This window comes from Mixophyes fleayi, chromosome 3 (assembly GCF_038048845.1).
Source record: "Mixophyes fleayi isolate aMixFle1 chromosome 3, aMixFle1.hap1, whole genome shotgun sequence".
Classification (NCBI taxonomy): Eukaryota; Metazoa; Chordata; class Amphibia; order Anura; family Limnodynastidae; genus Mixophyes; species Mixophyes fleayi.
The window spans coordinates 86,856,345-86,873,519 of NC_134404.1; the positions used below are offsets into that span (position 1 = coordinate 86,856,345).

At 39.4% G+C, this 17,175-nt stretch overlaps 1 protein-coding gene across 3 annotated transcripts in view; it reads left to right on the forward strand.

Moving 5' to 3' along the window:
* Positions 1-17,175, forward strand: part of SLC9A9 (solute carrier family 9 member A9) — a 650,964-nt gene that overhangs the window by 507,052 nt on the left and 126,737 nt on the right. For all 3 annotated transcript variants that reach the window (XM_075201923.1, XM_075201922.1, XM_075201924.1), the window contains exon 14: positions 15,792-15,871. In XM_075201923.1, coding sequence (XP_075058024.1) covers positions 15,792-15,871 — 80 coding nt within the window. The remainder of the gene's footprint in view (positions 1-15,791; positions 15,872-17,175) is intronic.

Consider the following 17,175-nt stretch of genomic DNA (forward strand, 5'->3'; position numbering starts at 1 on the left):
TGCATTGGCGTATGATTGTCCTCTACATTTATTGAAATCTATCTCAAGTTCACTAAAGTAGTTCAGTATCAGCTCAGCTATACTTTTACCAGTGTGATGTTTCAGTTCAAAAAAACTCAGAGGGCTAATCCATCACTAGTTGGAACCTATCTAGTAATGATAGTAATTTGATCAACATGGGAAACATCAGGGGTTGATTTAGCTGATAAACTAAAATAATATGCCTGTTTGAAGTCCCTCAGTATTGCTTCTCGAACTTTATTAGCCATCAACTCGATAACCTCTTCACATATGGTTTTGGATAAGTACGATGGCTGACCAGAGCCTGTACCTGCATGCTAATTTATGTGAGCACACAGGAAGGGAGCAAATTTGGCAGGTATTTCGAGTGATCCAAGAAAGTTACCATTGTTTGGTGTACCAAATGTTTCATCATCTCCCCTAAATGCCAAGCCACATTCTGTGAATGAAAAGGGAAATCACTGCATTAACTCACTGAAGTACGTGCTCCAGTCATCCTGCTCTGCTTTGATTTGCTCTTTGAGTTTTGATGTGAGCGTTTGACCACGCTCTCTTATTAAATATGTTAGCATAGAGTTCATATCATATTTAGAATTTACATGGGTTTGAACAAGCTAATGATGCCAATCATCGAACCTGGTAGAAGCTAAAGCTGTAGTTGAGGTAGTTTGGGTAGAGAAAAGTTTACACTCAAAATAGTTGAATTTTCCTTTTGTGGGAGAATACACTAGCCATTCTCCATGGTAGGTTTCTCCATTCACTTTGATGGAATGGAATAAATTGAGTAGAACCGGGCTTGGTTTTTGTATGTTCGCTTGGAATTGGTAAAAGGTCCATCCCAGTGCTGACATTCTGATGGACCTTTCTCAATTCAGAATTATATTTTTCGTTATTCAATGAGTTCCATAAACCTACGTCATTATTGTCTCTGAAATCACTAGCAACATGAACAGTTGGTATTTTTGTGTTTGCAGTGCTAGGATTTTTACTTAGATCACTTGCTTTGTCTTTAAGACGGTAATGAGCTTGAACTCTTGGTGTAACTGTCTTGTTGCATGGCCCTTCAGTGCCTTGTGTTAATTCTTTGGCTGTAGGTCCTGTCACTTCATTGTCACTTTCTCCAGACGTTTCTGTATTTGTAGTGGTAGTTACTGACCGTTCTCCAAGGAGGCTGTGTTTTTTATGTAAACTGGTTGTTCTTCTGTCTGCTCAGTGTAGTCTACTTGATTTTCTTCTGTTAGTAAAAACGAATGTTCTTTATCTGAAGCATTATGTAGGGCTGTTTCTGCCTGCTGTATGTGATTGGCTTTAAACGCTTGAGTATTTCCTTCTGTTCTTTTTGTCGCTTTCTTTAATTAGCACCACTTTCATATCACTTACTCAGTATTTTCACAAAAAGTTAAAATTAATTATTATTGTGATTCACAATGATATAAAAGATTTCTCACTTGTACTCAAAAAGCATGCTATAATGTTAGTGATCTGAACAATTCTGTTGCTTCATAGCTGACTTTATCATTTGGTTCTGAGTAACTTTAAAGCATCCACAACCTTTACTAAACAATAAGTACGCACTTGTGTAACTGTTATACAGACATAGGGGCAGATTCATTTGGCCGCGTTACTGTCAAAAGTTACGCGGTCGGCGTACCATTACCGTTAATACGGTAATTTTAACCCAGATTTCTGCTTGCGGCTCCTTGGGTTAAACATGACCGTACTAGTGTTAATAATGCATACTATTACCGTATTAATGGTAATAGAGTGCAGGCCGCGTTACTTTCATCAGTAACATGGCCAATTAAACTCCTCCCATAGACTCATACATCACGCGTTTAAAGCAATTGGGCTTAGATAGTAAAATCAAGGATTCAAGCACGAGTGCGTTCAGCACTCCCATTAATGTGTTCCTGAATTTTGGATATGCGATTACACATTATTTTAGCCAAGGTACGCCCCTCACTTTTATCGTTACAAATGTAATAAAATTAATGATACATTTTTTAAAACTTTTGGCAGGAGGCCGTGTCCCCGCTACAGTATGAGGACTGCAGCCCGCTAATCCCATAGGTAAATCCGGCACTGGTTATTGCTGATTGACACTGTAAATAACACAATGATATCATGGCTTTAGTTTTCTATTTTGCTAAATATTTTATTCAGTGAATCAAAGTATTACTCTCTCAATCAGAATATAAAGATCACATTTGTAACTCCGTTGCTTACATATTTGCAAGCCAACTAAATAAAATGCACTGTAAATCTGCAGCTATCATATGACACAGCTTGTTATTATTGAATTACACACATTGACTAAAAATGGATTTGATTAACCTTGTACAGCGTGAATTTTGCTGTTGTGAGTGAAATATTAAAGTTTGCTAAGTGTATGCAAAAGAAAATGCTGGTAAATGCATTTCGATTCTGGGCAATAGATTGACTTTTGATTTGTGTGCTTAGTTTATTGCAGAGATTTGAATTATGAATACAGATTTCAATGTATAATCAGTCTAACAATGTGCTCTTATCTTGTGTGTGACAAAACGAGTTTGATAACACTTTAAGAAGCCTGCCCCTCATTTCTCACATAATGTGATTATAGTAAGTACTTTTTATAGCCCTTGCTTTTGTTCCCTAGCTCTACAGACTGCAACTGCAGTGTCTTATTACATGTGGATTAGGGGACATTGCAGCTCATTGTAAATATGTATACTGGTTATTGTATATTGTTGATGTGACAGTGAGGTTGTTATTCATTGTCCTTAACATGAAGCCAGGGGGGTTATGGGTAGGGATCAGGTTGCAAGATGCTGGTGAGTGGGAAGGCTAATTAGTATCCACTGTTCTCACAAGACAACTCCAGACGTTTGGTCTACAATCTGGAGGGGGAGGTTCTGTGGAAGTACAGCTCATCTCTACTTCCCTCTCCAACCCCCCTAGTCCAGGGCTCACCAATGTTTAACAAGGAGAGGCCCAGGGGTTTGCCTAGGGAGGGGAAATCACTGTGGAAAGTTGACCCTAGATATAGGGAGCCACTTAAGGGGATGGGGGATATTCACTCTGAGATTTGATTAATAGAAGGTGCACTGTAGTTTGTTTTGTGTTTTCATTCCCTACCAATAGACTACAGCTGCAACTATGAGAAGAAATGCATGGGACTTTAAGTCAGGACATCCAGGTGACTGTAGCTCTTTAAGCTAGTGGGGTAAGGGACAGATGATGTGGTAAACCTGCCTGGCATTTATGTGTACTGTGTGTACATAATAATCTAGTGTTGGTTTTATTACAATAAATGTACTGTTGTACTTTTCTAACTGCATTTGATTCCATCTTGGATCTCATTTCCTGTTTGAGCCTAGAAAAGGCACTTCCTGTTTTGGAGGCTTTGCATGAGTATTGTGTTTGTATCTGAACTAGATACTTCCACAGAGCCTTGCTCCCTCTAGTGATTTGGATTGCAATTGCTTGATATTTCTACCAGACCTTTATCTGCCTTGAGACTTTAGATTTCACTTGTTGAATACTTGAGATTTATATATATATATCAAATAAATTCTGTTTACTACAGAACTACCAGGCCATTGGGTTCCGTTTGTGATACCAGAAGTGTGGCACCATCTTTCAATAATGTTTTAAGGCCTGGACTCCACTCTTGAATGTTGTTTTGACTGCGGTATTGGTCCTTAGGGAGCTATGAAATCATCAAGACAATTGTAAACTTGCTTTTTACCTCCAAAATGTGACATTGTATAGTGATTTAATTTGCTATGACCTTTGTGGATATTCTAAGACTTGAAGTTTAGCTTAGAATTGTCATGCAGTAGGTATCACTGAGACCAACTATTTGATCTCTGCCTTTATGGGCAGTGGGTGATGCATTCACAAAACACAGTCATGTGGTTATTTAGGTCTTACCTAGCTGGTATGGCAGCTAAAGAGTTATCTGATGGTTTCAGGGCTGAGGAATTTACATGAAATGCGCAGTACATGAGTGTTTCATTTTGTAACAATCACTAACAGAAGTAATTGTAAATCAGTGACAGACTTCAATAGTCAGACTTGTTACTTTATTCAGATAACAGCTAACACGTGATGAGACTGCTGACTCCAGACACGCAGACTTTTATGGATGCTTTTTAGTGAAGGTTTTATTCTGTGTTCATTTCAAAATGACACTATGGCAATCTACATGGAGTGATACTTGTTTAAGTTTTCCACTACATTGTAAAGTCAACTAAACTCACATAGCGGTACATTTACTGTAAGGGTCATTTATGAACACTTATTGTGAATTCACACTGCTCTTCGTCACATAACTCCACTGATTTCACTTCAGTTTGTGAACATAAGGCAAACCTTCTAGTTCTTATAGTGAACTAGTTTCTTGTTTTATATATTCCAATTATAACTAGTGTGGGAGAAAACAAGTGGACTTTATAGCAGAAATTAGATAGTGTAGTGGTGATAGTGGAAACACCTTTTTGCTTTGATGTGTTGTGTTTGTGTTGTGGTGTCCAGGACACCTATCTAGTGATGCCCTTGTGTGAACCCCCAGGATGTAGCTTAGTCTTTTCTATCTTGGAGGTGTGTGGATTAAAGTAGGCAATGTGTGAGTAGATCCATCTTTCACATATAGTAGCTTTCACTGCAGCTTAATCTCCTTTTCTTGAAGCAGACGCACACTGCCATAAGACAAGACTTCACTCTTTCCCTCACCTCACTCTCGGCACCTCTCTAGTTCATCTCTATAGGGTGCATTTATTAACATGTAGTGATAAGGCCAACATTGTATTGCTGCTTATTGCATCAATAAAAAAACAACTGTCACCACAATTTATCTATAATGTATTGCCAGGACAGCTGAGATAGACATAAGAGGTGACAATAATTATATATATATATATATATATATATATATATATATATATATATATATATATAGTAAGTGTGTGAATTTTAACAAATGGGTGAAGCTACTAAGTGGTTGTGTTGATGAATACACATGTGCCTTAAAGTGGAGCTGCTACCCTGAATTCTGGGATTCTGCAGTATATAAAATACATGTATCTTCTCCTTCATTCCCTGCTGACATTGTCTGTCTGCTAATGTGTCATCCCTATGCACAGGATACTGAGGCAGGCATTCGCCCCTTCGACTTCACTTGGAGAGTATGATGGAAAAGTAACTGTTAGAAACACTGCCAATTAGACAAATCCATTGACACCAATATAGATTTGTGTGATGATCACAGTCCGGCTTTAATTTATATCTGCCGACTGTCCCTGTTTTCCAGGGGCACTCCGAAGGTGTTATAGATTTGCCATGGAAATGTTAAGCCTGTTATTTTCATATTGACTAAACCCAGGTAAATACTAGTCTTTTTCTATGTACCAGAAGCAATTTTCAAAACATCTTAACATTTATTTAGCAGAAATATATAAAATGCTAAAAAATAATATCACATAACAAAAGCTAAACATGTCATTATGAGGATTATACTCTACCTAGGCCAGCCATGATGGCTTGCATGTTCCTTCTCAGCAGCAAAGTCTCCCTTGTTGGCAACTATGGGCTAGATTTACTAAGCTGTGGGTTTGAAAAAGTGGGGATGTTGCCTCTAGCAACCAATCAGATTCTAGCTGTCATTTTGTAGAAGGTACTAAATAAATGAAAGCTAGAATCTGATTGGTTGCTATAGGCAACATCCCCACTTTTTCAAACCCGCAGCTTAGTAAATCTAGCCGAAGTCTTAATTGTAAATGTGAAGCACAGTCTATCTAGTCCTATAAAAAAGCATGTTGAAAAGATAACTCTACTTTGATAGAACAGTAACATGTTTATGATCAAGCAACCACTTACTTATGCAAGCTATAAATTACAATAAGGAAAGCCATTAACAGATTTCACTACAAAACAACACTGGGCTGACTCCGGGCAGGAGAGACGCGGGAGATCCCAGCACCGGACCTGCACATATGGCTTACATTTTGTGAAAGAGAATTGGGATAAACGTTTAATATAAAATTTGCTCCATTGCTCAAATTCTTGATTCATGGACACTAAAGGCAGTGAACACTTGTCCTAGGTATCAATTAAAAAAAATTGAACTTTGGTGGGGCTCCTGGAAGTTCTAGGCAGTAACCATTTCAGGAGAGAGAAAGTAGTATATAGTTTAGTTGTCCTAGGCATGTCAATTGTCTGATTTCTGAGAAAATAAGCATTCTGAGTTAATGAATTACAGTGGAAATAGCACCAGTCCTGGGAAAACTCAGTTAGCCATAAAGAAATTTAGTTGCAGAATAAATTTAATCTGTTACTCACAGGGACAGTCCCAGTTTTTAAAGATTTGTCACCAGAAATGTTGATTTAAAGCATACCTGTGATGCAGTTTTGAAAAATGTAAATGTAATAGTACAGCCTGCATGACTGCATTATTACCAAACATGCCATTATTGAGGAAAAAGCAGCTAAAATTATGCCCTTCCGTTTGACATACTGTAAATGCCCTAGAGGGGTATTACATTTGCAGGTTTTGTAATGTAGATGGGGGGATTTTGAGATCATGTGATCATTCAAAGTCAATGTACTGAAAGCTCCTGATTTTGTCACAGAATGTTTCTCCAATGCATACGGAGCATACTCATACTGGCCAATAATGTTATTTTTCCCTCCAGAAGATCTCATAGGGAATGTGCAGCACAGCTGTGGAGTGGGTGCAGCGTAGCTGTGGAGTGGGTGCAGCGTAGCGATTTGTGTCATTTTGCCCCACTGAGACTGTGCTGTGATTGCAGTGTAGGGGGGAGGGGGCAAAGTGATGCTATTTGTGTTGTGGAGGCCCCCATCTCACCCACTTCTATTGCTTATTCTCCCGGGAGTCATGGAGAGTTGGCAAGTGTGGGCATGCTCCTGCCAGCACATGGACTGGTCATAGTTGAATGTTCATGTTTGCCCAGAAGATGAATATATCGATGCTGGTATGTAATTAAGTGAGTATAGAAGACACTATACAGCTGTAACACAGTTAAAGTAAACCAATGTTTTGTTATGTGCTGCCTGTGTCTAATGTGCAGTTGTGTATAGGTGGTAGATACACTTTATACAGTGTAACAGAATTGTATGTGTATAAAAATGCTGTTTAGTAGTTATGCTGGGCGGTTAAAACATTATGTTTGTCATACATACCTGTTAGATCTTCCCTCTGGGCGTTCCCACAGCCGAGCTCCGTGTGTCTGGCAATCAGAATTGTCATTACGCCTCCCCCCCCCGCAATGCTCAGTGATGCTATTTTCGACCCTTTTAATAAGAGGGCAGGACCAGGATGCCTTAAATCGCTCTTTAAGACACTACCCACGCACTTCACTGGAGAAGTGAGCAGGATGCGGGAGGTTGAGTCCAGGAGAACTCCTAGAAATTCGGGAGTCTTCCAGACATTTTTGGACCTAGACAACTATATATAGAGTGTAACAGAATTCTAATCATGTATTGTGGTCTGTATGTTAATTAGATGTAGTGTCCTCTGTATGATGTGTTATAGAAGTCTATTAGGATCATATCATGTATGTTAGATTGATGTCGTGTTCTATGTTCATATAGAGTGTGATAGTTATTATTATTGTATTAGGAATTATGATGTCAATAAATCTGTTCCTTGCTGTTCCTGTATAACTTGCCATAAATCCTGGATAACAATGGAAGATCTGTTCTTTGCTACGGTCACGCTGATTTGTGCACAGGGTTAGTTCAAGTGTAAAGACACTCACTACATCATGTGCCATGTGACTGTGTTTGCCATGTTAGTCACATGACATGATTATATATCATTAATAGCCATGGTAGTCTGTGTAGTATTATAAATCATTAATGACAGCCTGAAGAAACAAACCAAGGAAAATCACAATTACCACTGCCTGCCACAGTGAGCAAGATTCAGGTGTCCTGGTGATACTGCACCACAGTGGTAAGAGTTAACTTATCGTTTTCTTGGCTAATTTCTTTAACTGTGCGCTTACTGGAGCCGGTTTGCCAGCGCACACATGCAGTGGAACTGAGAGCCCAGATTATTAAAAAGAAAAATCACATTTATTTTGAAAATGAAAATATATATTTAAACATTTATACAGTATTTTCTTAATGCTTTTTGTATGATTATCGCCATCCTGAGTTAATACTTGATAAATCGGCTTCCCCGTGCAAAGGCGAATCTTAGCGTCATCAGGGTTATTTCCAGTGATTAATATTACCATTGTCCCATAGATTGTAAGCTTGCGAGCAGGGTTTTCTTACCTCTCTGTCTGTATGTATTATCCAGTATTGTTTTACTAATGTTTGTTCCTAATTGTAAAGCGCCATGGAATTTGCTGGCGCTATATAAATAAATGATGATGATGATATCCCCTGCTGTTAACCCCTATAATGTATTGGAGAAAGTGAAAATAAGCCCTATTGTCATAATTCTTTTCATGCTTTCATAAAGATGCCTTGCATAGATAGAAGCAGCACATTCACCTCAGGTAATTGCATAATCTAGTTTTTTGTTAGCTAGAGTAGGTGTTATCCTAATACTGAAGAACAATTTTCATTTTCCAGAGCAGTTTTCTGTTCAATGTATAGATTAAGTGAGATATATAAAGTTATATCTCCTGTGACCATCCTGTTATCGCTGTAGAATTGCAATCATCTGCATTGTCTTTACAATAGGTAAAATCAGCTTTGTGAATGCATGTACTTTGCTCTTCCAATTTAGATGGCAAGATGCAACAAACTGCATTCTGACCGATAAATTGCTTTGTATGCCTTGTTTTGAAATTGCAGTTGTAATCTTTTTTCATTGTTCAGTACTGTTCTAGTTATCGCTTTAAGCACAGTGAGCTACATGTTATTTGCCTAATGTAAGAATGTACACCCTGTTTAATTAGAATAGAAGTGTATAAGAAGCAAAAGTTTAAACATATCTGACCATTTTTATTCATCATTTTGCCTTCGCTATAGAAACTGAAATCTTCCTATAAAATGACTTGGATATCATGGATGCAATACCATTGATGTTTGCATTATTTCTAAAGCATTCCATGTGCCTTAGTCATTCTGTACATAGTCTATAAATATGAATGAATACCTGCAGGTGGTCTGCTAGAGGCCTGTTCTGTGATCGTGTAGGGGCATGAGAATGATCTGAGTAACTCATACAACATTGTTCAATTTAAAATCTGGAAAAAAGTGACCATGAGTCTTGTCTGCACAAGCTGTATTCAATCTGCCCAGGTACTCCACCAGCCCTATTGGTCATACCTGCATTTCCCATGGGAAATCAAGGTTGTCCCACAATTTTGGATGGTGGTGAGTTGCTCTGGCCAAAAGGTTATAAGTTCTTGGGGTTTGCACCACTACTTACCACTTAATGTTTATAACTGACTGATTTCCCTAGCCATGTTTCCAAGGGCTCTTTGGGCCTGTGAAGGGGGTATGTGTGTGTATGTGTCTGTGTGTACTTGCTTTCATATGCTTGTGGGGACATTGACCTGTTTACACACCAACACTGTGGGGACCTGAGTCGTAGTGGAGACAATATTTTAGGTCCCCACAAAGCATCTCAAGGCTAATCGATGCAGGGGACCTTGCTGATATGCTCAGCATAAAAATTTGGTATGTCCCCACGAGTCACATTTGTGTGTGTGTGTGTGTGTCCGATGGGGAAGGGAGAAAGTGTGTGTGATTCCCACCGCTATAGGCCAGTATTCCATCCGAATGTATAGCAGTAGCAGGAAACGGAAGTGACTGCATCTTGCAGCGCTTTGTACCACAAGCGGGTAAAGACACAGTGGAATCCGTCTGCTGCTGAAGGTAAACCGGGGATGCTTAAGCATGACAGAGCCCACTGGTAGCTCCGACTATAGACCAGAGAGCAATGGAGACGAGTATGCCCCTGACACTTCAGAGGAGAGCAGTTCAGCCACCAGTGGTGATGTCCCATTGCCCACCAGCAAAGCAGAGTGCAGGTACCCAGAGATGAGTTCTATATACGACTATTCTCGACTTTCTGCTAGTCGTGTTTTAAACCCAGAGGGTCTGAGAGACAACACGGTGTCTGTCCAAACGCTATCCAGAAACAGTGATGGCTCCAGGGCAAATAACAAAAAGCAATACTGACTGTACTGTGAGAAGCCCCCCCTAAAAATTGCCTGGCACATGGAGCATGTTCACCGCAATGAGAATGAAGTAGCCCAGGCCCTGAAATTCCCCAAGTATTCGAAAGAAAGGTGATCAAAAATGATTAATGCGTCATGCAGATGGGACAGCATCTGTTCAACCTGGTCGGATCAGATGTTGGCAGGCACGAGTACATCTGTCAGAAGCTTAGAGAAATGGGCAGGCTACTGCTACAGGCCAGAAGAGCTATCCCTTTGGATGGAAGACTTTACTGCCCCATCAAACTTTCTGCACATAGTAGATGCTGTGAAGCTGGCAGCTGGCTATGACGAGGAGACAGGTAAATTTAAGACGCCCTTGCTGGCGCTCAAGATCAGGCATGGCCTGCAAAGGATAGCGAGAATTGTGAAGTGCTGAGCCATGATGGAGGGCTGCACTGCCCCAGTTGAAAACACACAAAATTTCAGGAAGCTTTATGAGGCGATATAGCACGAGTTGATCTCATCGGCTGCCTTGAAAACTCTTAAGGAATCCAAATGGAACATGCCTCAGCTATTACGGAAGATGTAAAAAGGATGCACTTGTACCTCGATGAGAAGCACCAAGCCTACAGAAGTGGGCTATCCACCGAGCCTACGGTTAACCACTGGGCACTACTTGCAAAGGTCACCTTGTTCAATCGAAGAAGGGAAGGGGAAGTTTCAAAAATGTTGCTAACTAACTTCTTTCAAGAGATACCTCGGATCTTCACAAAGATTTGTCCCTATCGCTTTCCGAGGTTAAGAGGAAGCTCTGCCGGCACTTCACTCACACTGAAATCCAAGTAAAACGAGGGAGAAAAGTCGCCATCCTGCTGACACCAGCTATACAAGCTGCAATAGAACTTCTCGCCGAAAAGTGTGACAAATGTGGAGTGGATAGCCAAAATGTCTACATGTTCGCCAAACCACCTGCCTTGTCACACTTCATAGACTTCGATTGCACAAGACTGTTTGACTGAGAGTGTGGGGCCAAGCATCCCGACACGCTGTCTTCCACGAAGCTTCGAAAGCACATTGCCACTCTCTCGAAGGTCCTCAACCTAAGCGACACAGAACTGGTACAGTTGGCAGACTTCCTTGGGCAGGACATCAGGGCGACCCTGCAGTATTGCCGCCTCCCAGAAGGTACCCTCCAACTCGTCAAGATCAGCAAACTATTAATGGATCTTGAGAGTGGCAGACTGGCTGAATTCAAAGGCAAGAATTTGGATGAGATGCACAGTGATCTGGACGGTAGGTGGAAAATCTGGTGTCTGATGTATGCTTTTGACTTTTACTTCGGTCATTTACGTATCTGTTTCTTTTCAGAACCGTTCCAGCTACAGAGCGAGATGTCGGATGATGAGCAATCCCCCGTGACAGAGGAACAAGTGGCCAAGCGTTTAGTCGACACTTCCATGTCAAAAGAGAGGCAGTGTATGGACCTGGCAACACGGGACCAGTGTCCAGCCATGGCTTTCACAGGTAGGTGTAGCACACAGTTTTGCAAGGCAGAAGATATTTGCCTTCTCTGTATTTTGCGGAGCCATAATGGACCTCTCTACTTCCTTTCAGGTTGCAAAGAAGTGCAAAGGAATTCCTGGGACAGAGAGGAGGTCCAGGCTGTGGAGAAACACCTGATGAGGTTTATACAGACATGCCAGGTGCCCGGAAAGCGAGACTGTGTTGCGTACCTCAAGATCGGAACTGGTCGGGGGTGAAATTCTACATGAAGAACCATATAACAGCTTTAAAGAGGGATCATCTTGTTGAAATGATGCAAAGTGGTTGAACAGGACTGTAGCCTCCATGGCTACGTGTCGGTGTAAGCGGTCAGGTGGATATCCTCAGACGGCCAGAATACACAAAACTTCTCATGTTGTAACTCTGGTGACAAATCACTACTGCACATACCCTATGATTGTTCTGTTGACAGGGCATTAGGAATGGGGTGTCCCTACACGCCATGTTCCAGACATGGGTCCTCAGGATGCAATAAAAACAAGTATGTGTGTGTGTGTGAGCAGGAGGACAAATCAGCAACCACATTCATGAGACATCTTTAAGCTTTGCTTTTTTTTTTTTTAAAGTTTCTTATTGATCTATTTGTTGTTTTCTGTAGAATATTTCTGCTCCTGGAGTTAATCCATGCTGGGCTGTCTGACATTGCAGGTGGGGTGCAATAGAACAGGTAAATTCAGGCAGTGAAGACCATGAAAGTCACTGGTTTGAGCAGCTGCTGGTAATTTATGGCCCTTAATACATTTTTGTTTCGGCTTGATAATGGTCATTTAAACCTCTGATAGTGATATATAGCACTACTTACTCTTTAAATCTTACTGTTTACAAGTTTATCTGTTAGTGTACTATACTTGCCAACTTTAAAAATATTTTTTCAATGTAAACTGCTATATAATGTACTTTATTACATTCTCTGTATAATGGCATAACTTTCATAAGTGCAGGGTACCTAATTGGCCCATCACCATGAGTAGACCCAGTGCTTGTATGTTATAGATCTGTGTTATTGACTCGTGTTGTACCTGTGTGCGCAGTGCTGTAATGCATAGTGACCAACGTTTTAAGTTATTTCAATAGGCATAGATTTGGCATAGATTTGAATTTTGCACTTTATAAAATGTTTGCCAATAGAATAAGACGTGATGAGAACTGTATCTGTTATACCCAATAAAACAAATTGTACTGTGCAGGAGATCAGTAATCAAAAATAGGGACATTTCTAGCCCATATTTTCAGAGAAAAATAATTATCACATAATTCTGGAAATTAGGGACCGTTGGCATCTGTGTGTGATACAAACAGAAGTACCACAAATTTATGCTGGACCCTTATCAGTGAAACTAGAGCTGCCACAGGTTCAGTTGTCCTGCATGAAAACCATACTTCTCAACTGTTCCAATTTCAGTACGACAGTTCCAGTTTGGGGTGGAGTGTACACCAAAGTGGGTTTGATTGGTTGGGAGGGGGGCATGGTTTCATGTATCAGGGTGGAGCTTAATCTTTCTGATTTATGAAAGTTGGGAGGTCTCTTACGTCATTTTACCTATGTCTATACTTTTTTTACCTGTCGTATTATTATGTAAACAATTCTGTATGAACTATATACACTTCATCTGCTGTTTTTTTAACTATTGTGTGATGTCAAATTTAAATAGCCCATTTCACATTTTTGTCAAAAGGGGCTCTACTGCTAGTATCCTAATCAGGGCACATATATTGGATCTTTTTTTTGCCAAATGTGCTCTGAAACAACCTCACTGTATCTGCAAATTTTCTGTATTCTGTACAGGATAAGAACAAGAGGTAGACTAATGTTGTGTCAGTGCAGAGTACACAAAACAATCAGGGCTTGAAGATCACATAAATACATCTTTTCATCAAACTCATTTACTACAAGGGAGTGAAGGGTGTGAAGAGTCACTGCATTGAAACTATAGAGAATCACTCAATAACTGAAAAAATAGTGAACTTACTTGAACTCTTTATGAACAACATGCAATGTGAGCCTGTTCTCACTCCAGGGGGTAAATGTATCAATATGCGGGTTCTTCAACACCCGCGTGTTCAGCCTCTTCCGCGATTAAATTTCAAGCGGTGCTGCATTGTAAAGGGTTAACTTCCCTTTACAATGCAGCGCTGCTTGAAATTTAATCGCAGAAGAGGCTGAACACGCGGGTGTTGAAGAACCCGCATATTGATACATTTACCCCCAAGTGTTGCATGAATATTTACATTACATAAAGGGAAAATGTGACCTGTTTTTAGGTAAGGTTTATATATCTTTATTTGTCTATAAATCTTGTGTAAAATATGTGGCCATGTTTCATGTTGCACAGAAAACCTGATTTCTCTCTATTTGCAGTGTAAATAACAATGACCCAGAGTGTGTTAATGGCTGGTTTCAAATGAAACTGGTTGCTAGATGGACATTTTGGAACTTCAGCTAAATACAATGAGTCTGATATCTTTTATAAATGCCATGAAGGAATAAATTTTCCGATGTCTTCTAATGGGAAAAAAATATAGAGCCAGATCACAACACCTCCTGAGATTACTCATGCCACCAGGGGAGGAACAGTGCTTTGCCAGCCCCGTAGTAAAATGCATATAGGGACTTGGCGATGCCATTTCAGGTCCACCTCTTTACTGTGAAAGTCAAATAATTGGATGCAATTGTGATTAGTACGCCACGTGTAATGACGCAATCGCACAAATTAATAATACACAAATTTATATTCGCACTTACACTTGTAAATAATATACATTTATTAATTAATTCACATTTATTTTTTAGTAAAATGTATTAGAGATTATTTATGCATAGATAAAACTATAGTAAAGGTATTAATGGTTCTGGTCCCCTAAAAGGTAAAAAGTTTAGTCTCATTTTAAAGCTTATTTCACCACCATTAACCCGGTTTCGATAGAGTAGTGATTGCATCTGGCAGTTTCAAGTTATGAACAATATAGAATTAATACTCAAAAGTACTTTGTTTGGTGGGTCAGTTTGAACTGGTTATTCGGCGGGAAGACATGTAGACATCAGTAGGGGGAAGTTGCCCCTCACCCTTTGTTGAAGATCAAATGAACTGACCTATGACCAGCAGACAACTGGAACATTATTAACCCTGGACCAATGAAGACCTCTCTAAGTGTTATCTGTGTAAATAGTGACATGATCACTGTTTGTTAATTTGAACTGCATATAAGCAAGCTTCCCTGGCCCATTGGTCTCTACCTTTCTGACTGCAAAACCACATGGACCTGGGCCCAGGTGCAGCACTAGCGAAAATGTAATTTATTCATTTTTTTTAGACTTTCCTGTGTTATTGTTATACCTTTTTATGCGTCATAATGACTTGCTGTAAATCCTGCTATATTATACAGTTAAATATCTTTGTGCGTTGTAACCACAATTATCGCATTGGACAATGTTTATTGGTAACCGACAAAATGACTTTAATACTACCCTCTATAGAGCTGAGCGGGGTCCTCTATTGAGCATGTGTGGCTCAGGTAATGCGTTGGACTGGCGTATTATCAGAGCAAGGGTCTCAGTGGTGGGGGCGACCACCGACCCTCGCACCTCCAACCCCTGTAGTCGCCACATACCCTGTACCCACAATACTTGTGCCCCTGCATGCCACACAGTATACAGTGAACTGATTTGGTTCATCTTGTTTTTCAAATACAGCAACCTGGCTTGAATGATGAACTTCTATTTGTGTATTTTTATTTTTAAAATTAATTCAGATAAGGTTACTGTAATCAGAAATTATACTATTTAAGTAGATATCAGGCAATGGTGCAGACCATTGCATTCCTGGTGAAAAGACTTATGTCTACTTACCTTTATTTTTCTTCCAGTTTTGCATATGACTAGCAGAGCTTCCCATTTATTCCAATCTTAGAAGCTAGTGTCCCGTCTCTGCTGTAATAGAGCAGGCACATGCATTACCTTGCTGAGGAAGTACATCTGAAAGCTGTAGTTTTGTGTGATTTGAAAAGCAAGTGTCAAGCACTGCAATCACTGACCTATTCCATTATTCATGTTATTTTTTTTTTTTTTTTTTTTTTTTACAGAGGATGGAAAACCAGAATGAAAGTTCTACAAAGGCAGAGAGTGCCCAGCTGTTCAGAATATGGTATGGGTTTGATCACAAGTATCCTTTTTGAAGATTGTGCATTTGCATTCATGTAAATGCTACAGGTAAAGTGTACAAACCAATCATGACGTGATTTTGGGGCTTATTTAAAAATGATTAAATATGCAAATGTTCTATAACCCATATCATCCAATCCGATTACACTTGTCATTTTCAAGCAAAGTTTAGAAAATATAAGCAAACATCTGATTGTGGGTTACATCATATTTGTGCCCATTATTACACCATCTTAAAGAATAAACCTCTTTGTGTACGACATAAACCGACATCTCTGAATTAAATGTTATTCAGCAACATTGCCCGTAGAAACTGGCAGTCATCTAGGCAGTCATCTGTAAAAGATGATTACCTTAAATGTTTCTTGTTGGCTGTACTAATATGACAGTAGTCAAATAATATTTTACTTTACTTCACTATGGAAAGTCCTGTGTCTGCCATTCTTGACTCTATGTGTTGGATTAGACCTCTAGGCTCATGTATGTATGAGATATAAGTCATATAAAATTGATTAATTATTAATGATATTTTATACATATCGCCTTTATCAATAGTCGGAGATGACCCATGCTACACTTTTCAGGATATTATATTTGTGCAGCTGTGTTTTAGTTTATTACTGACAGAGTAATCACATTCCCTTTTCTAAGAGATAAGCATGCTTTCTGTGCTTCTCATGTTGTAAATTCCTTTCTTTGATGTGCCCATGGAACCTACATACATTTCTTTTAGAATAAAATCAAAGAAATCACTGGATTGGTGCCTTAAAAGGATGCTTACCCCAGAGGCATAATGTACTTTGCTAGTAAATTCTGTATCAGAAGATTAAGTAAGGCGTGAAGTAGTGCAAGCATCAGCCGCTGTCTGACCCAGATTGCTCCATTTCACTTTACACATTTTTTACTATGTGATGCGGAAGCTTTTTCTGCAATGTGATTAGATGTCCTATTTTACTGCAATTTCTAGAATAGATTTTTCTTTAACGGCTAGTATTATTTTTCTCTGAAAAAACCTCTCTTACATCTCGGTTGTTTTAGATTATTTACAATCTGAAAACAAAACTTTTGAGAGGTTTTTCTATGTACAATTATGGTGCTTAAAGTAGGAAAGAATCCCTCTTTAGTGCTTAGCTAAATACCAAACTCTATTACAAAAATTCCATCAAATACTGGATTCAATCTAACTCTAATTTGCATAATGCAATTAAACAGGAGGGTCCTACATGTTAACATCTTAACCGTAGTTTAACATCTGAATGAAAACTAAAGAAGTCCTAACCAGTACTGAGTTTTGAAAAAAGAATA